Source organism: Pseudomyrmex gracilis, unplaced genomic scaffold, assembly GCF_002006095.1.
Source record: "Pseudomyrmex gracilis isolate BER0280 unplaced genomic scaffold, ASM200609v1 scaffold_50, whole genome shotgun sequence".
In the NCBI taxonomy this organism is placed as follows: domain Eukaryota; kingdom Metazoa; phylum Arthropoda; class Insecta; order Hymenoptera; family Formicidae; genus Pseudomyrmex; species Pseudomyrmex gracilis.
In genome coordinates this window covers 275,989-296,221 of record NW_018020634.1, presented here as the reverse complement: position 1 = coordinate 296,221, position 20,233 = coordinate 275,989, and the positions used below count along the sequence as shown (strand labels likewise).

At 44.4% G+C, this 20,233-nt stretch overlaps 1 protein-coding gene across 4 annotated transcripts in view; it reads left to right on the top strand.

Moving 5' to 3' along the window:
• LOC109853565 (zinc finger protein squeeze-like) overlaps positions 1-17,580 on the top strand; it is a 75,482-nt gene extending 57,902 nt beyond the window's left edge. The window contains exons 5-12 of one of the 4 annotated variants that reach the window (XM_020425795.1): positions 2,507-2,666; positions 4,322-4,489; positions 4,748-4,870; positions 5,011-5,151; positions 5,632-5,829; positions 6,673-6,893; positions 7,031-7,184; positions 7,303-17,580. In XM_020425795.1, coding sequence (XP_020281384.1) covers positions 2,507-2,666; positions 4,322-4,489; positions 4,748-4,870; positions 5,011-5,151; positions 5,632-5,829; positions 6,673-6,893; positions 7,031-7,184; positions 7,303-7,427 — 1,290 coding nt within the window. In that variant the 3' untranslated portion in view covers positions 7,428-17,580. Of the gene's footprint in view, positions 1-2,506; positions 2,667-4,276; positions 4,490-4,747; positions 4,871-5,010; positions 5,152-5,631; positions 5,830-6,672; positions 6,894-7,030; positions 7,185-7,302 lie in introns of all 4 variants that reach the window. The other 3 variants (XM_020425794.1, XM_020425793.1, XM_020425796.1) reach the window with 3 other exon arrangements.
• Positions 17,581-20,233: the final 2,653 nt, after the last annotated feature.

Below are 20,233 nucleotides of genomic sequence, written 5' to 3'. Positions count from 1 at the left end.
CACTCGCGAGAGTTTATCACGAAACAAGAGTCAAACAAAGAAAGAAGAAAGACGCGCGGAAACAGCGTGAAGAAAAAAACAAGAAAGAAGAAATAAAAGCCGAGATATTCGATAATATCGTACAATTGATATTATCTTTTTTTGACTTTTCTAATCTTCTTGGTTGACTCGTTCGTTTGCGAGAGAAGAGTTGGAGAGAGAAAATCAAGATCGCGCCGGCATCCAGCACATCGTTAAAAATTTCCAGAAAAAGAGGAAGTACAAAGAGGTCTTAAGACGTGAGCTCTTCGTGTATATACTTATAAAGAAGATCTATCGACAACGTCGAGAAGAGAAGTCTACAAAGACGACCGCGCAAAAATAACTCCATTTACGATGCGGAGAGCGGAGAATCATGCCGATAATAGGAAAGAGCGAGAAGTACGCATGAGAAAGAGAGAGACAGAAAAAAGATGAAGATGTTTGCAAAAAAAAAACACAATTTGAGGTCATTGCCGTCGGAACTTGTTTTAGCCTTTTCTCTGCCGGTTGCCTCAACGCGTTCGCGATTGTCCTAGGTCCGGAATAAAAAGAACGATTGAAAGAACAAAAAAAAATGTTCGGGAGAGAGAAGGCGAAAAAGTATGGCAAAAAAAAAAGTCGTAAACCGAAGAAAGAGAACAGGAAGGAAGAGAGGAACAGGAGAGACCCCCCGAAACTCTTTCGGGTCATTGCCGTCCGGTCTCGTTTTAGCCCGTTCTTGCTCGTTCACTACTTCTCCTTCTTTTGCACCTTTTTCTTTTTTTCTTCCCCTTCCCACTATCGTTTTAAGCAGTCTTTCGAACAAGTTACGGGTCTCCGCCATGTTTTTCCATCGCTGCGCGTGCACCTACCGCCTTGTATGCGTGCAAGCAACCTTCGCGTGTTCGGGTAGAGAAAGAGAACAAGAAAGAAAAAGAGAGGGACCGCAGGTCTTAAAAGGGAAAGGGGGGAACGCAAAAAAGAAGATAAAAAAGGGAACACGATGCGAGAACAATGCGATCGGTGCGAATCGATTTCTTGACGCGTAACGAGCCAGAGAGTGAAAAATATGAAGGAAATCACTCTATCTGGCCACTGAGGACGTCGAATTTCATTCATGATTTCATTTTTGTCTGTAATTAACATGGCCGTTGAAAGGATAATAAACTCAATATAGATTTTGTTTGTATTATTTATATAAATATGCAAAAATATACAAAATACAGAAGAGAGTAAACGGAATGCAAATCACGCGAGTCGAAGATGCGCTAGCAACGGCCATGGTAGTTAAAATTGATGTATGGTACAAGCTAGTCATTCCATGCTTCGCATTCCCGTTCATGGGTGAGGTTGCGCGGGGTCGATCGGAGGTCCAAGGTCGACGAAAGTGGTCGCTTTGTTTTCGCGACGCTACGTCTGGCATCAGCCTTCAGATTTCGTACGTGCATGTACGAGGCGAGAGGCCGATGCCGGCGCATCAGCATTATCCGACAAAATCCCTAATCGCGCCGGTTAGGGATTAATCCGCTCCGATCGTTTCCCGGACCCCACGCTTCCACATATTTGTCTGTCTAGGCTTCGCTTCGAACTCCTCGAACCTAATTGTTCTACCTCAGTCCTCTCCGCACCCCGAATCGAGTACTCTGTTCTGGCATTACGTTTTCTCAACAACGCGTTTCGATTGGTCAAAGACTCTTCCTACATCTCTGTATGTATAAAAAAAAACAACATTTACGAAACCGTAACAACGAAATTCTAACAGATGTGTAATTTGTTTCAAATCGATGATAAGCGTGTTCAAGAAAAAACGTATACGGGCACAGTATTCCTTCCTAGCGATATATTGGAGATTACGAGTAATGTAATTACCAACAATATCGAGATACTTTCGCCTTATTTCCTGTCCGTCTCCAAGAGCTAGCTATAATCTTTTCAAATATTCTCATTGACGATTCACTTGCCGCAATCTAGCTAATTAGTCAGTTGTATAAAAAACATTCATATATATTTTTCAGTAGATGTAATATATTGCAAAATTATCTTGCAAGTTGTCAACTTACATGCTGAAGAATACATCGGTTATTTGTTCGATGTAAAATAATATCGGCTGAAAGTGGATCATTATTGAAAAAAGGATATCAATGCATTTGTAAAAACGGAATTCATTATTTTTCTTTTTTTTTTCTTTTTTCTTTTTTTTTTTACTCTTTTTCTCGACTCTTTTTTTATCTCGTATTTTATCGACTGGAAAACCCAGCCAGAGCGCGATACCACAAAGTTCCTACCAGACACACTCGACACGAATTCCCTGAGCAAAAGGAGTAGTCTGTGGTGGCGGCGGTATATTGGTGCCTTAACTCTCACTGGTCAATCGTTCTGTTCTGTGCCCTGCCTGTCCTGCGCTTCTGGTTCGCAACTCTGTGGTGGTATTCTCTGGGTCGGCTCTTCTACACTACCGGTGCGCCGCGTGTGCCTGCTTCCGGTATCTTCCGGGCCCCCAAAAAAGGAGTTGCAACAGCGTGTTGTGTTCCAGCAACACGCCGCCCTGATCGGCGGCCCGAACGCAACCAGCTGTCCAGTTTGCCACAAGCTCTTCCTCGGCGGCGAGGCGTTGATGGAGCACATGAAGCACACCCACAAGGATCCGAATGCCTCCGGAGTAGCCAGTAAGTATTGAAAAATCGCGTAACAATCGCGCCCTCTCGATCGGCTCGTCTATGTCTCTCATCTCTTTCTTCAACCGCTTTCTATACTTCTCTCTTCCTCCGCTTCCCGTTTTGCGCATCCACTAATCTGCGTTAACTTCAACCCGATCGATTAACTTGGAATTACACGTTTCGTGGCTGAGTGCATCGTTTGCATGAAGCGAGCTTGAGAACGAAACCTTGACCGTGCTCTGTCTTTTATGACTAATCAACAAACTTAACACCGAATTTTCTCTCTGCGCTCGCGCGCGTTTAACATCCTCGAAATCCAGCTGTAGCCGCATTTAACCGGATTCTTAGATAGAATCCTTAACTAGGATCGCGCGAGGAACCTCTTAAGGGTTTCTACAGAGAGAGAGAGAGAGAGAGAGAGAGAGAGAGAGAGAGANAGAGAGAGAGAGAGAGAGAGAGAGAGAGAGAGAGAGAGAAAGAAAGAGAGAGAGAGAGAGAGAGAGAGAAAGAGAGAGAGAGAGAAAGAGAAAAATAGAGAGAGAGAGACATAGACGCGAGAGGGGCGACGTTAATCGTGAGTAAGACTAAGAGAGAGGTGGAGCAACCACTCGTCGAGACACGAGGGGTGGTTCGTCCCTTTTAGCCTTTAAGTACGTTTCGCATCTTATCCCAAGAACTTGCTTTGGCGCGGGCGAATACGCAACACATTCTCCTTGTTCACTTCTTCGTACTGTTTTCGCCTGGGCGGGTAAAGGCGTGTAGCATTTGGCATACTCGCCGAACTAATACTTGGATAGCAACCCGCTAATACATGTGTACACGGTGCTTCGAGGGTGTTTCGTTCGACCTCTATACTACTCTGCGTGCCTTGATACAAATGCGTGCGTGATGCGTGTGGAGAACGTACAGAGAAGAAAAGTCCCAATCCACGTGTGTTTTCTTCGTTTAACGGAAGATCTGCATTTTATTCCCGTTCGTAAAGTGGCGCTTACCATGTTCGACATGCGTCCGCAAAACGCTGCCAATTTGAATACGCGTTTAAGCATATAATGTTGCATTGTCGTTATTTATAGCGCGAGGCGTGGATTGATGACGACGTTGCTGAGAATTGGCAAAGATAACGCGCGCGCAATCAGTCGTTACGACTATAATTAGATTTGTCTTTTTATTGAAGAAATTTCTTTTTTTCTCTGTACAATCTTCGTGCAATGCGCGTGAGTATGTACGTTCCGGCGTTTTGGACCGTACGACCTTGTTCGTGAAAGGGAAGCTAGCAGCGCGGTGGCGACGGCGGCGGCGCCGGCCAGCGAGTACTCTGCGTGCCCGAGGTCAGTGCTCTCCTGGTCCTTGGCTACCCGCGTCTGTAAGTTCTCCCTTGGTCTTCGAGGTCGACCGGAATCAGTGCGTACATACGCGCGCGCGTGCACACGTGTGTTTGTGTGCGTGAAAAATAAGGATGGGGAAGGAAAAAAAAGAACGAGAGAGTGAGAGGTGAGAGAGTGAGATACGAAAAAAAAGATGATGGTGGAGGAGGTTGGGATGGAAGAGGAGAACGGCTTTCGTTCCTTGGGACGCTTTATCCTGCTTGGCATTGACCTTGACATTGTGTCGCCCTATTGTTCCCTCCGCTGACTGCACAACCTCCGTTGCCGGGGTTTACCTAGCGAAGCGAAGGACCGCCAACCACCCGTGCCCAGTGTGCGGGAAGCACTACGTCAACGAGGGTAGCCTTAGGAAGCATCTGGCCTGCCATCCTGAGACCAGTCAGCTTAGCACGAGCCTCAGGATGTGGCCGTGTTCGGTGTGCCAAGCCGTCTTCACTCACGAGAGCGGTAAGTATTTATATTACTCGACGATTATTCGCGAGTTTACACACACACACACACACACATATACGTATACAGTTTCTGAAAAATAAGACTTGTTTCAGTTTCTCTTTTATGTGCATTTGTACAATAAAAAATTTTTATTTTTGTGGAAATATAAGTTTATATACCGAGTGACAATTATTATAATGTACTTATTGTCCGTGTACGTATCGCGATCGCTTTCTTGTACTGTGATCACGTTTGTTTTTCTCTGGTGTTAAGGTCTCCTGAGCCACATGGAGCACATGAGGATGGATCCGAAACATCAGTTCGCGGCGCAGTATGTGCTGAGTCGCGCGGCCGCCGAAAGGCGGGAAAGGGAGATTCTCGCGAGTTCGAGTTTAGGTATAAAACAGACACCGACGAATTATTCCTCTATGTTAACGTTAAAAAGTTCGACGATGTTTTCATCTATAGCAACGTTAAAAACACATATTCTCGATGTGAGTTACGGATTCTAACGTAAACCTCTTGGCGCTGTACAGGTGCGGGTTTGGGTGTTTTGGGAGGAAGTCAATCTGGAGGCCCGCAAAATTTACAACAACCACCAATGTGCCCGTCACCGTCGGCCCATTCGGACAGCAGTAGCGGCAACGGAAGACTATCGTCGGCCGGTAGTGAACCTGGTACGCTCCGATACTTGTTCTACGTCTACTACTTACAAACGATCGCCTACCAAGTATATCTAGATTATAATAGATGTAAAGTGTCATTGTGTGCAAGTTTGGTCGAGTTTGTAAAACGCCGTTATCCATCTTTTTTTCTCTGATTTCATTCAGTGACGAAACTCTGTTGTTGTGAAGTACCATTAGTGAAACTTATTGTAGTACACATAAGTTACATATATATGAATATATACAATTGAGTCGAAATAAAACATATACGAATTTTGTGGTCTGAGTAATAATTCTCTCATGTGAACGGCGCTCTCTCTACTACTCTCGTGGGCGTCATCCATCTCGGGATGACGGTCTTTTCTTCTTTAACGCCTTTAGCGTGTCGAGATTTAGCGTGCCCGAACGTTTTCTATACGCTACACCTTTTAATTAGGCTAGTGCGCAAAACACTCCGCCCGCTCGTCGACCTGTACATACTGACGAGAGCAGATTTTTGCGCAGGCACCGGTCTACTGAACAATAACAACAATAACAACAACAACAACATGGCGTCACCGGGACCGAGCGGCAACAAGCTCAGCGAGATGCTGCGAGCGGGCAGTCAACCGGGCTCGGCGCAGCAATACCACGACGAGATGCAATCGCAACAACAACGCATGGCTGTCATGGCAGCAGCCGTGTCGGCGGGTGAGAAAAAATAAATAAATAATATAATATAATATTATTACAAATTACGTATAATTAATGCAGACTAGTTTTGCTGATCTAACGAGTTCGATTGCGAGCGAGCGAGTCGTCGCCAAGGACTGCGTTATCACTTATCACTGCTAAATTGCGCGAGAGGGGAAAGTCGATAACTCCGTTCCAATTATTGCCGATAAAACTTGATTTACAATGTTGTTTCTTCGCTGACTATGTTGCATTCGTGTGCTTGCTTTCCTCTATCTTTTCTCTATCTTAAAACGGGAACTCGAGTGACGGATGACGAGCGGAAACGCTACTCGACGCGATCGTATTTGTTGCTCGAGGAAATGACGTGTCCACGTACAGAAGTACGATATCGATGTCATCTCGTAAAATATTATCGCGATTTAACTTTCGCAAAATTCGTTGCGTTCGCAGTTTCTTTCGCGAGAACGCTGCGAGTCGCGGCTCGTTGAGAAATTCCGACCGAGGAAACCGGCGTTAGGAAAAACAAATATTAGAAATTCCTTACTTTCCCCTCTCTTCACCCAACGATCAAAGTTAGCACAGGGCGCGTTTGCGAGCCGCTCTCCTCGACACGTGTTCCGCAGATCACGGGCTCAACGGTTTAAGATTCTGAAATACACAAGATCGTGGCACGCGTCTCATCGAGAAGATGATAGAAAAATATATTTCTCTGTAAAATTTACACTTTTTTTTAACTATTTTTAACTATTTTTTTAACTAATTGTTTCAAGACAAATATCAAAATTCTACTATTCTTTATCGGAAAATCTTTCTTTTTTTTTAATGTTAGGCGAGATGTGAAAGCAATATTTCTGTTAGGATTGCAAAACTCCGTGTCGCCCAATCTTTCGCCGGTTGACATGGCGTCGTTAGCGGCAGCCATGAGAATGGGCAACAACGGTGACATGAGTGGTAGCACTCAAGGATCGACGGGACCTCAACAGCAGGGAGTGCAAGCTAGCGGACCGGAGCAGGCTCTGAGAATGCATCAGGCGGAAGCTCTGCTTCGTTCCCAAGCCGAAGCTGCTCTCAGACTCGCGGTAAGAAAAGAATTTGATATCAATTTGTTTTGGTACATTTTTTCTAAGGATTAGAAAAAAAAATAACTTGCTACAGAAGCTAAATTTAATATTTATGCGCTTCATTCTTTAATATTTTTCCGCATCTTTGTATAAAGGTATCTCAAGCGGCAGCAGCCGCGGCGAGTTCCGCGGTGGGCGGCGATGTTAGGCATCATTTAGGTCAGCACAACGGAGGCAGCACTTCCGGCATGCCGGGACACCATACAAACCAACAAATGTCCCAACAGGACACCCTGACGCCAGATCTCGGTAAGTATGCGACGTGACGATGTGGCGACTCTATGTAACATTTGAGTCTAATGGCACATCGAGTTTTGACACGTGATGGAAGCTTCTCTAACGAGACGTCAATACTACACTTTTGCAGGAGAAGCGCTACGATTACAGGAGCAGCGACTAGAACAGGCTCTCAGGCTACACGGTGATCCACGCGCTCTGAGCTTTACTCTGGCCCAGCACGTCGTCAACCAGCAGAGCAATCAGCAACCATGAAAATTCAGTTACTACTGAGACGAGTGGACCCCTTGGGCGTCGGATCAGACGACTCTGCAAAACGAGCGCATGAACCAGCAGTCGCAGTCGTCAACGGAGCGTACTACGCCGTTGCACGAGCAGCAGCAGCAACAACAACATCATCATCAGCAGCAGCAGCAACAGCAGGGTCCGTCTACCATCGGTCATCATCATCATCAGCAGCAGCAGCAGCAGCAGCCGCAACAACAACAGCAGCTGCAGCTGCAGCAGCAGTCTGAAGACCGTGGCGTCAAGAGGAAAGCCGACGAAATGATCGGTAACTCTGAGAACGCGTAAGAGAGATCGCGTCGATTTAGCGAGTGACGATGTCGAGATGCCGTCATCGTCGTCGCCGGCGTGAACTCGTTCGTGCGTCCAAGTGCGGTCACCTAGAAATACACTCACTGTCTCAGCAGTAAGAAAACGATGACAAAACAAAAAACGAACTTCAAACGAAGAAGAATGTATCTTCGGTGTCTTCCCGCTTCGGATAGAACCGATACGATCGGACCAACCGGAAGCGAGCCGAGAGACGTGCCCCTCGGTCGACGCGCTTTCCGATTGGGACGAAGGAAGAGTGAGAAATACGTATGTGTATCCGTTGCACGGTGCGAGGCGGGGGGGGATCGGCTGTGGCGACGCGCGTCTCTCGCGCGACTTCCAAAGCGATGCGATTCCCGCGTCGTTGTTCCTACACCGGTCCTAGATAATGGATTTGCCGAACGGAGAAATGTCCGTAAAAATTCTCAGGACACGTCGCCACTGCCATGCCGCCGCCTCGGCTCCCGAAACGTGCCATAATAACGAGAAGCTGCTAAGGAAACATTAAGTCATTCCGAGCGTCCCGTCACGCGGGATCGCGCTCGGGGTGCGCACTCCAAGGTACTATGATCTTTTAGTACAAGAGCCGATTAAGCGGTAGGCGACGATGCCGAGGGTCCAACGGGCGATCCTCGAACATCCCGCGCGACCGGGCTCAACAAACCTAAACTATATATAAATATTATACATAGATACGTCTATCTCCATTGAACCGCGCTTAAAGGTTCCACTCCTCATCCCCTAATCTTAAAGAAAAAGCTCGTAATGCTTAAGGCGGATCGCACACCATTAAACACCCACGTACGCAGGCTCATTGACGATGTGTGCGTCGCGCAATTGCGGCGAACGGGCTACCGGACTGCGGTCGGTCCCGTGTCGTCGCGTTGTACGGTTGTTAATTAATATACGTACAAGAAAAAAAACTCCCCTTCCCCGTGTGTGTGACAAGACGGACGCGACCGAATCCGGACGTTCTCTCGGCCCCAATGCGATATCGGACATTGACAATTTCGCGCGACTCGAGAAACGAATGTCGGACGCGTCGTAGACAGATACGTACGGGCACACACATGTGACACACACGTGAATGTATACACACACATTACACATGTACACATGTACAATACAATTCACACATTATTATACATAAAACGCATCATGCAAACACACTTTTAAGGTGAAGATATAAAAACGCGCGTAAAAATCTGTGCTCGTTGATAGCACGAAAACTATTAGCTCGTAAGCGAACAAACAAAATATAGTTATTACAAACAGTTATATTATATATATTATATATACATACAGAGTGTATATGAAGAGTATGACAGAGACAAAAAAAACAAGGCGAAAAAACCGGACCCATTTCACACTTACGCGTCTAGTTGAAAGGAAGAGAAAAATACGGTAAGCGTGAAAAAGCGAGCATTTTTTTCGTGAGTAAAGCACATGACGAAGCAGAAGAGAGAAATAAAAAAAACTCTAAATGCTAAATATTATATATATATATATTATATATATAAATATTATAAATAATGAATATAGGGTCTATGAGACTAGGTTAGTTAGGCGAAAGGGAAATATGAGCGAATGTGGAGCGCGCGCCCTTGTAGATCGTACGCGATCCCGAGCATTGTCGACGAGAGAATGTGACAGTGCACGGTGAGAACCGAGGAGAATAACAAAAACAAACAAACAAACGTGCAAAAGAAAAACGAGAGTGAGTGAGGGAGAGAAAGAAAAGTGGATGTTACATGAGTGAAAACGACCTCGGGACCGTCGTAGACGCGCGGGCGCGACATCGAGCGAATGGGAAAAAGATCGAGTGAATGTGAATGCTTCGTGAGCATCAAGGAAGAGCGAATGCGAAGACGAGAGTGAGATTTTAGAATGGCGTGCTTCAGGTAATCTGAGGTCCTGTGATCGTTATAAGCAAAATATTTTTTTATTTCCGGGTAATATAATCTGAAACGCGTAAAACTCTTGCGTCGTTTTGAACTTTTACTTGCAATATACCGTTACGTTCTCGCAATACTTAGGATGAAGAAGATTAAGAAGAAGACGAATAGGAATAAAGAAGGTGGATGAATAAAAAGAACAAAAAATAAAAACACAGATACGAAGATGAGGATGACGAGGGAGAGGATGAATCAAGAAAAGTCCGTAGGTTTGATCGTGGAGCGAACTTTTAGAGACTCGAGCCAGCCCCTTGCTCTCCTGAAACACAAAGAAAAAAAAACAAAACAAATCGTTTTCCTTTCCGCGACGGCCCGTCAAAAACCTCACCATCCCACCAGACGAAATTTACCCCATTGCCTTCTCCCATCTCTCTCCGTAACTTTTAGCAAAACTTGTGGTTTGTCTGCACTTTCGACGGGGTTATCTTTTCAATGAGACCAAATGCGATAAAACGAGACGCGACTGCTGACGCAAACTGGAGAGAAAAACACGTTTGACATTCGATTGGAAATTATTTCTCGAGTTTCATTCTTCAGCAAAAAATGAAATTTCTAAAAGAAATCGGCGGAGTCTGAGGCGGTTAAAAAAAAAAAAGTTAAAACATTGGAAAGTCGATTCGACGAGCATTCACCTACGACACAATTCGATTTCTTCGTTTCTTCGTCACTCGCGGACTGATAAGTGCGGAGAATTGAATGGTAGCGTGCCGAATTTGTTCACACATTCTTGGACCACCAATATTGACCGCGTTACTGTTGTTGTTGTTTCCTTTTGGAGAAGTCTCTCAAAGAGACTTTTTTGTTTTTGACCGGCTCGTTTTTGCAAAAAAAACTCCAACCTCTCCAAAACCTGCAATCCCTTCGATCTTTGCTTTCCATCTCTCCATCCTCCTCTTTTTTTTGTTTTCAAAATCTTTCCCCTGACTTCGGTCATATAAAATTTCGCCTACGAAAATAATTGGCAAAAATCTTTTCACTTGCTAATGTTTCGAAAGCATATTGTGTAAGAAATGTAATGAAATTTCTTGAAAAATATTCTAAACAATATTCCTTTTCGAGATATGCCCCCTCCCCCTCTTTCATGTCCCTTTGTTCGCCAATTACGAAAGTAGCCTAACGTCGTCATCTTCGTTGAACGTAAAAGACACGCGCCGAGAAGCCGCCGGGTAGCTAGGCTTTTTGACCATCTGGGACGAGAGAAGAAAAGATCGCTAAAGGATTCATCGTCAAAGCTACATTTAACAATCGCAACCGTCTCGCGATCGGAACTCGATGGACTGGTCTGGATTTATATATTTGCTTTGACAAAATTTTCCAAAATTCACAACTTCCACGAAAATGTTCTCATCGCCATTGGGAATCGATAGATAGATGTCAATTCGACAAATTCGAAAAAATTACGGATCTTTAGGTTTGTCTTCGTTTTCGGGAAGAACAAAGAAAACGATAACGGGCCGCCTCGAGTTCCTGTGATCGCAATCGCGGGTCGATTCATTGATCGTTATTATTAAAGTTTTTGCGTTACAGGGCGTTTTTTCCTCGGATTAAGTAGTATGTAAATACACCTTGATATCACAAGCATAAACTGAGAATTTACTGGTAACTTAAACGAACGTACATAATGCGAAATAGGGTTAGTTTCTATGTAAATACCTAAAGCTGAGCGAGTGCATACACCTCGTTCACGCAACCAATGATAATCGTTTCTTATCGAACCAGAGCTTCTGTTCGTCGTCGGTGCGTGTCCCCGACGATCGGCGATCGTTTCCGTTTTGCGCCTTCCTCTCTCACCTTTCTTCGTTTGAAACGAGTGGATTTACATCCCGGGAGAGGGGCCGCGCGCGGAAACGTTCACCAATCTCTCGGACATCATCGATCGGGAAATTCTTTTTTTTTTCTCGACACTGATACTCTGACACACTATAAAACACTTACACACACACACTCACACACATGGCATTGCGATGGATTGTACAGCTAGGAATTATCTTAAAACGCAATCTTCGCACACACTCCGGCGTCCGCGCAACATCGTAGGGACCGATTTTTCGGAGAGAGTTTTCATAAGCGAATATCGCATTTGTTTTTTTTTTTCGAAAAAAACGAAAGTCGCGAAAAATAAAGTATGGCGATAAATTTCGAGCGCTTCTGTGCGAAAGGTGCAAACGTGCTGGAAAATTATGAGTGAAAGAATTGTGAGAAAATCTGGGAAAGAATGAGAAATTGATAGATTTCGGCATATAATATCAAATTAGAGTACCACATCTGTGAGAGAGTTTCTAAGAATAAATAAAGAAAATGGAGCGAATGAGAAGAGTTTAGTTAGATTGTTAGCACGTGTCGCGCACGTGAAGCGCGAAGTAAATAAAAAACTTGTCGTTGGAATTCGCGAGTCATGAAAAAGAAAGTGAATAATGATTTTTCGAAAGACGCAATTTTTCATTTCACGGTTCCTAATAGTCGAGCGCCGAGAGGTAATTTAAAAAGCGGTGCACGAAAAGGTAGTAAAGAGCGCGAAAGAAAAAAGAAACGGAAGGATGGAAAGAGATCAGCGTTGCTATTTTACCACCGTCTCACTATCACCATCACAAAAAATTTTAATAAAACAACAACAACAACAATACAAAACACTACCACCACTACCACGTCGGAATCCTTCATGATGATCGCGGTCATGAAACGATTGACAGACGACTATTTTCGACCGGTGCATCCTGCCGTGCGCCGAGGGTTGCTTTTTTAATTAGCCAAACGACGTACTATGGATCGACGAGGGGAGAGTGATGGGTCGTGTAAAACCTGTTCTCTCTGCCCTCTCGATCGCAATTAAAGACACATCCCCGCGCGAGAAGAAAGAATTCCCGAGGCGCCGGCCCGTGCCCCGCGAACGTGTACCATAATTTTAAATTTAAACAAATGGTAATGCAAAAATAAAAAACACACACAAGCGCGTTAAACAATAGATCTAGTAGTGTATGTTCTGTAATCAACTGAGAAGTAAGCGAGGATAAAGATAAAGAAAACATAATAATAAAAAAATACGCGGGTCGCACCCGCGAAAAAAAGCACAAAAAAAATTTACAAATATATTGATTTACATATGCCCGTAACTCGTAAGAGGGCCGGTGGCGCAAACGCGTTAGCCAAGTGAGATTTTCGGGTCTCAACGACGACAAAATGAGGGACACGGCGGGATATTTGTACGGCATTCTGCGAGCTGCGGCGCATAAAGCGCGCGAAGAGCGTGCAAAAAACTGTGAAAGAGATCATGTAAGACCGTGGGTCGTTCGTATTTGTCGCGAGAAAGGCAGTGAGCCGCGCAAAAGACGACGAGAGAAACAGAAGGAAGCGGCTAAATAGCGACGAAATATACAAGGAGACAAGAAGGCTCACACGCGCCTGACGACGGGAGAGAATCCGGAGAAGGAACAATTCCCTAGGCGTCACGAACGACCTGAAGATACAAGCGCCCGTACCGTAGTCCGCTCGTGGAAACGCGATTGACGGTAGTCGAAGAAGAGGCCCACGCTATGTTGAATGATAATAAATATATATACGCACACACACATGAAGGTATATATATGACAGGGAAAATCCACATAGCGCAACGTTGCCTGCAAAGTCGGCCCTATCCATAATCTTAATCTCTTTCATGTAAATTTGCTAAATGTTTAAATAATCTAAAAAGTGCCATAGCCCGGATGCGCTGGTGCATACTCCCAGCGCATACACACTCACAAATACGACTCGACCTTCACGAATCAAACGCAAAAATCCGCGGATTCCGCGCGATTCCGTGTGCGTTATTACGCGCGCGAACGCGTTGGGCCGCGGTAGAATTGGTATTCTCGCCAAGGAACAAACACAAAAACAACAGTGACAGAAACCAACGCAAACAGAAAATAATCTCACAAAATGGACGGCGCGTTGCCCCGCGTGAATTTAAAACCGCAGGGATGCGCGTTCCGTTCCAATATACGACACACAGATTAAAGCAAAGAAGTTGCCCTGGTCACGAGCGTGCAACCCCGCGCGCTCATTCACTTCTCAATACACGAGCACGCGTGCGTGCGTGCGCGCGTGTTCATACACACAATACACAGGTACCCACGTACACATCTTTACACTTGAAGCACACTTGAAGCACACTTATCTACACTTAATTACACACGCTACGGATATGTAAAGCCAATTGTTTTTGTAAATTGCGTAAAAAAAGAATTTTTCAACACAAAAACTACGATTCGGCCTATTGATAATATTTTCACACGCGTCGCGCAGAGATAAACGCCGATCCGTCTGGAAAAGCTCGTCGGATCGTGATCCCGCTTTTCAGACGGAGACGCGTCGTCTCGGGGACGCTATGTGAAAAAAAAAAAAACAGTTTTCGATCGATTTGAAAAAATAACGATAATTTTTTGAGGTTGATATAACAAAAAAAAAACTAGCACACGCGTTTGTGCTCGTATAGTACGATTGATGTGTAATCGCAGCAAAATTTTCGCGGCCTTTGGCATACGTTTGGATGCAGTACCGATGATGAACGGTGCGTGCGTGCTTGCGCTGAGAAGCGCGAGTGCACACCTCCGAAACACGTCCCGGACTTGACCCTAAAGTACCCGGATGTGACGTGTGGGCGGCCTCTTCGTCGGGCCGAGAGACCCGACGACGAAACGGGTGGCCGAGTGCCAGAAAATTTCGTCGCCGAAGATTGACGAAAAATGAAGAGAAATCTCGAGCAAAGAGAGAGAGGAAGAGAGTGAAAAGGTACTTCGGAAGCCACCTAGAGGAAAAGAGAGACCCCCGTTCCACGAGATGCAATCACGAGTAAGGTGTAATGAATAACCACATGAGGAACACACAACCAAGAGGAATGTGGCAGCGGCAATTGCATAAGGGCCGTTGTTCGAGTGCGGCTTTACAAGCAAAAACCGTTGGTTTGTTTTTGATCGGGTTTTAATTTTTTAATGAAATAATCTCACGACGAATATATGTACTGCGTACGATCGCGCTTTTGCGTGCGCGTTCCCCGTATATATCCGCGTCCCGTGGCGGACGTAATGGGAGAGGAATATTGCGGCGCAGCCAAGAGATTGTGCGGCAACGTTTTTTTTAAAAAAACGGTGGCAACGCGACGCAGGGCATACGACGACGTATGTGCATATCATTCGTGGCAGTGTGTATCGTAAGTGCGCAGCATATGATAAAACCGACAGTCTAGCAGTGCGAGCGCCTCGGCGGCATTCGCGTCTTCACGCGGTGCCTCTAACCGAGCCTCCGTGATTAAAAACCGGAATAAGTTGTTTCAATGTCCACTATATAAATGAAAGAGCCATAGTTGTTAAGGCGATGGGTTTCGGCGTTCGGCGGGTCGATATCCGCGACCTCCATCACGCGCATATACGCACACACACACACACACGCAATACATGTTCGTTCTGGCCCCCAGAGAAAGAACTTCGAGAGAGATGACGGCGGCGAGTCAACGGGGAAAACGGCGCGAGAGACGGAGACTTCAACGACCGCGAACGTTTGGCAGACCGACAAAATTACGAGGTTCCTGGCAGATCGAAACAATCGAGATAGCCGAGACAATCTGTAATCCGGAATTTTGGCGTCTAAATGCGACGTTCGGAAAATTCAAAATCTGACCCTATTGGTCCAGATTTTCGCTGCATTTTTAACACTTATCAAACGCGACATTTCGATTTCCGTCCTTATCTCTTAATCACGAGAGAGGTATTTGATAAGAGGGATGAGAAATCGAATGTCACGTTCGACGTTAACCGTGCAGCGAAAATGTGGACCTTCGTCTCGGCTACGAAAGCGGATGAAACGAGGAAGAACAATACAGCGAGGAAACACCTGGAAACGGAGAGTATCCAGAGACTCTAAACCTTATGATCGATCGAAGTCGTGAAGAAGTAGCGACTGCCATGATCTCAAATGATCCACACCAACAATCAACAAACGGTCGACGACGACGAACGTGCGGACCCATCGCGCTGTCTCGTCACGGCAGATCACGTTGACCCGATCCGTAGCTCTCGATCGGCTCGATCGAGTCGCGTGGTCTCCGCGGGCGAGACGATACTCTTTTCAAAATATTCTTCATACTTCCGTTCAGGAAAATGTGTTTCTTTCAACCTGAACCCGAACCCCCCGCATGCGTGTCCGAGGTGACAGGCCGAGTCCGTTTGTTTGGCAAAATGATACTCCATGACTAATCGTAGAAAAAAATTAATTTATAACAAATAAATTTATAACACTGCGAATTAGCCACAAAAGCTTTTAATTGCAAATCGGGATAAATGGAGCACGAAAAACAAGAGATAAATCACATTGATAAAACACATTGTCCGCTGAGTGAGTGCCTTCGTCAGGGTTTTCCGTTACAGTGAACAGACAATTTTCAAGTATAACTCACAATTAGTAGTGCTATGGTAGAACAGTAATCACAGTGTATTGCAGTTAAACAAGTTAAATAAGTAAGTGTACGGGAAGCACGTGGTCTTTTCAGTGTCTGCAGAATCTCGTCGTACACCACTAATACCGCTAATCGGATAGTGGCACGACCGGAAGTCGTATACCGGATTCATTTCGTGCTCAACACACCTTCCTGTTCCCTTTCGCCCCGATCCACCGTTTGGAATAAAAGAAAAATTGCTCCCACTTCCGGACGTCCTTCACCTCAAAAGTTTCGGATTTTCGACGACCGGTGGCAAAAAAATTCGATCGATTTGTGTCGAGAGAAAAATATATCCTTTGATCAAAATTCAAAAAATTCCCCGATCTTATCAAACAACCGGTCGCTTTTCCTTCTCCCACGTTCAATCAGTCAATCAACATTTAACAGATAAATATGATAATAAGTGTACTAAGTGTCTGTAGTTTAGCCAACGTGTACGTTGTATACTCTGAGATATGCGCGAGAGAGTTTGAGCCGAGAAAGAGTAACGAGAAGCGGGAGAGAAAGAGAGATAGACGATTGCATGGTGGAGCCATATTTAACTAACTGATAAACAATATTAATTAATTACAGTAATCATTCAAGATGACTTAATTAACAGTTAACCGTACCGCATACACACATGCATAATTATTAATTACACGTACTCCAGTATATAAGTAATAAGGACCGAGCGAGTAGCGCCGCGCGTACCGCGCGCACCGCCATTTATCCAATAAATAAAATCGCGGAGGCACTCACTACGGAATTCAACGAGCAAGGACTTTGGAACTCGGACGCGGATCGGAGGGTACCTGAACACGCGAGTCGAGATTCCACTGATCGAAATTGTCCGTTTTCAAGCAGGAAGAAAAAATCCCTGAGAACATACCGAGTCCGGCGACTACTGGAAAGCTTTTTTGCCAGGCTCTCCTAATACACCTACGGAATATCGGTTATTCGGCTTAAGGATCGTTTCAAGCAGATCGAGTCAGTTGCTCGATCGAGAGATCTCTATTTCTTCGAGCAGCGCGTGTTCAGGTGTCCCGCACCCCGTTGCTTTATTGGTCTTTCAAGTGCAACGTTGAGTTATTTCACTTACGACGTTGTTTTTCTACACAATACAAAATACCCCACCACCCGTCCCCATCGGCGAACCAGTCCACCTCATCACGCTCCCGCAGGAAACAAAAAGCCATCCCTCTTCACCCCACCGCCCCAATCCCACTCATCCCTCCATATACAAAGTTGTTTCATGTTCGTTCGCGATAAACTTGGTTGCGAGTCCAGCGGCAACCGCGTTCTCCGTTTCTCGTTAGACAAAATTAATATCGAGAGCACATTTTTTTTTTTTTTATTTTTAGTATAAAAAAAGAAAACAGATACTTGAAAAACGTTTCAATAAATATCATCAATTTATTTTTATATCTTCAAAGAGATTTTTTGGAAAACCAAATTTTGAAAAAATTTCTTTACTAAAAGTGTTCTTTACTAAAGTGCGAACCTATTTGATGCAATTTTAAAGATGCATTTCCGCCAACGAAACGGAGCGCGTTTGCAATCTTGACTCTGGAAAAAGCGAACGTTAAGTTTCAGAATTCAGACTTTTACGTACAGTTAGTTACCGAGTAATACAGCGCAAGTTATTGTTAATTTTCGATGCGCAGCCTCGTCGCGCGGTTTAAAAATCGCGTGCGAGACTCATCTTCGCGCTGTCCTCGAAACGAGGAGCGACGAGGGTGCGCGTGCGGGTTTAATGGTATCGATTGAGTTTGGTCGAAGTCCCCTTTTGGGCAAACACACCGACGCACTTCCGGTCCCGCCGGCCAGCATCGTTCGACGGAAAAAAAGAGACGAGGAAAAAACAACAAAGCAATCTCGAGCCTCCAAAAAGATTGCGACAGAGAGGGAGCGATCTTCCGTTCGAAATTCAATTCTAGTCAAAAGAGGGTACAAAGCCAAGACGAGTGTTAACTCGGACAGGCGAAATCGGTACTTATTTAATGCGAAGAGAAAGAAAGGTGAGAAGAGAAGAAAGAAGGGACGAAAATAGAAGGAGGAGGCTCGAGAGGGAGGAACCTTCCATGGAGTTGCGCGAGCGCACGTTCCACTCGGCGCGCTGAGGAAACAGAGAAACATAAAATCGGCAAAAAAATTAAAAAAAAAAAAGAGAGAGAGAGAGAGAGAAAGAGAGATGAAAGATAAGATGCTGGAGAATGTAATCTGTGGAATCGGCAGGGTGGCGGGACCGTACACGAGGAAATATCCGCGTTGCTGACAAAACGTAGCCTCTTTTCGTTGTGTCAAAACCGCCGGCCAGAATCCGGGCCGATCCTTGTATAAGCAAAAACGACAAACTTTCAAAAAGCAAAAAAAGATGGATGTACGGTGCGAATGGATCTTTCATGAAGCTTCGATTGTTGTTATTCCGTCGAGTTTTCCTTTTTGCATTATGAAACTGCCTATCCACCCTCACGCTTTTCCGGCAAAGGCTGCCGAACGGGATCTTGCATACATGTTTCGAGATCAAGTGGAAAGAAAAAAACAATCAATATATATCGAGAAAAGAGATTGGAAGGAGATAAAAGCGAAATATCGAGGTCCCGTTAAGCAAGCCGTAGCCTTTCGATACCGCGGTTAACCTACAATTATTACAAATTATTATATTAGTTATAAATTATTATTATTATTATTATATTACAAGGAGATTGCAAGACGGCAATTGAAGGCGTATTTTATAGAGAAATGGAAGGGAGAGGAAGTAAACAGAAAGAAAAATCTAGAAGATGATGCCTCGGTTTGTTCGAATTGTCGAAGCCATAATATGTTATACAAATTAACTCGTAAGTGCATTAACGAGAAGTAAAGGGAGAGAAGCCACGTTTCGAGATTATCATTTCTTTCTTTTTTTTTTGTTATGGCTCCTTTTTGTTTTAGCTGTATGCAGGTATATATACACGAAAACACGCGTACATTTACACTGGTTAAATATTTGTTCATGTTACTTAACGAAAAAAAGAATGAATATTTTATGTGCGCGCAAAAGTAGTAAAAAAACAAATATGATGTATCGCATTATAAAAATTCGAGTTCTTCTCTCTTCCTTTATTATTATTATTATTATAATTATTATTATAGTAATCTATTTTATTATATATTATTATTAAAAAATTAGGCATCGAAATTTTATTGTTGTTAACGATCGCGCGAGATTGGTTTTTTTCATTATGTTTGTTATTATTTTTTAGTTGCGCGTAGTATCGCACACACACGACTGAGAAAGACGGAGATGACGGACGCGATTTCTTCAATTTTAAGTTTTACATGTTTTTCTTCGTTTCCCATTGTGTTACGTACATATCGACTCTCGCTTTCTTAATCGTAGATCGTTGTTTGAATTTCTTACGTACGTTCTACCCGGTCATTGCCGCCCCGCGTCTTTTACGTATACCAGTGCATTTTCCTTTGTTTCTCAGAAGGTGAAGAGTATGGAGACTAATTTCTCGATCTCACTTTACAGACACGCGCGTCATCGCGGGAAATCAAAGTCGCTCGAATCGGCAAATTGCGTGACAAATTAAAGTTTATTTATTGTTTGTTTTTTTTTTATGTTTTCTCTACGCGCTCTTATTTTCTTTTTTTTTTTTATATGTACTTTTCGCAACGTTTTCGTTCACCGAGTCGCGAGATTTATTTGGACATGTATACGCTTTCGGTTCCCGCGCATGACGATTTATTATCTGCAGTCTCGCTATGAGAGAGTTCCTATTTACTGAGAAAATAATGTAATAAAATCGAGAGAAGACTCTCGGAAGGAGAAGAAAACGAGCGTGGCGGAAACGCGGCGTTCGGCGGGGCGAGCTCGTCGAGTTTTTTTTACGTTTGCTAGTCAGAATTGGTTTAAAAACAATGAAGCAAGCTAGAGAGATTCTTTACTTAGTTACTGCCTATTAATTAATTAATCTGTTAAGTTACGTTGCGTTAGTTTGTATATTGCGGCCTCATTTTTTCGAGCTGCACTCATCCTGAAAAGTAAAGTAGGTCGACGTACGCGCGCGACA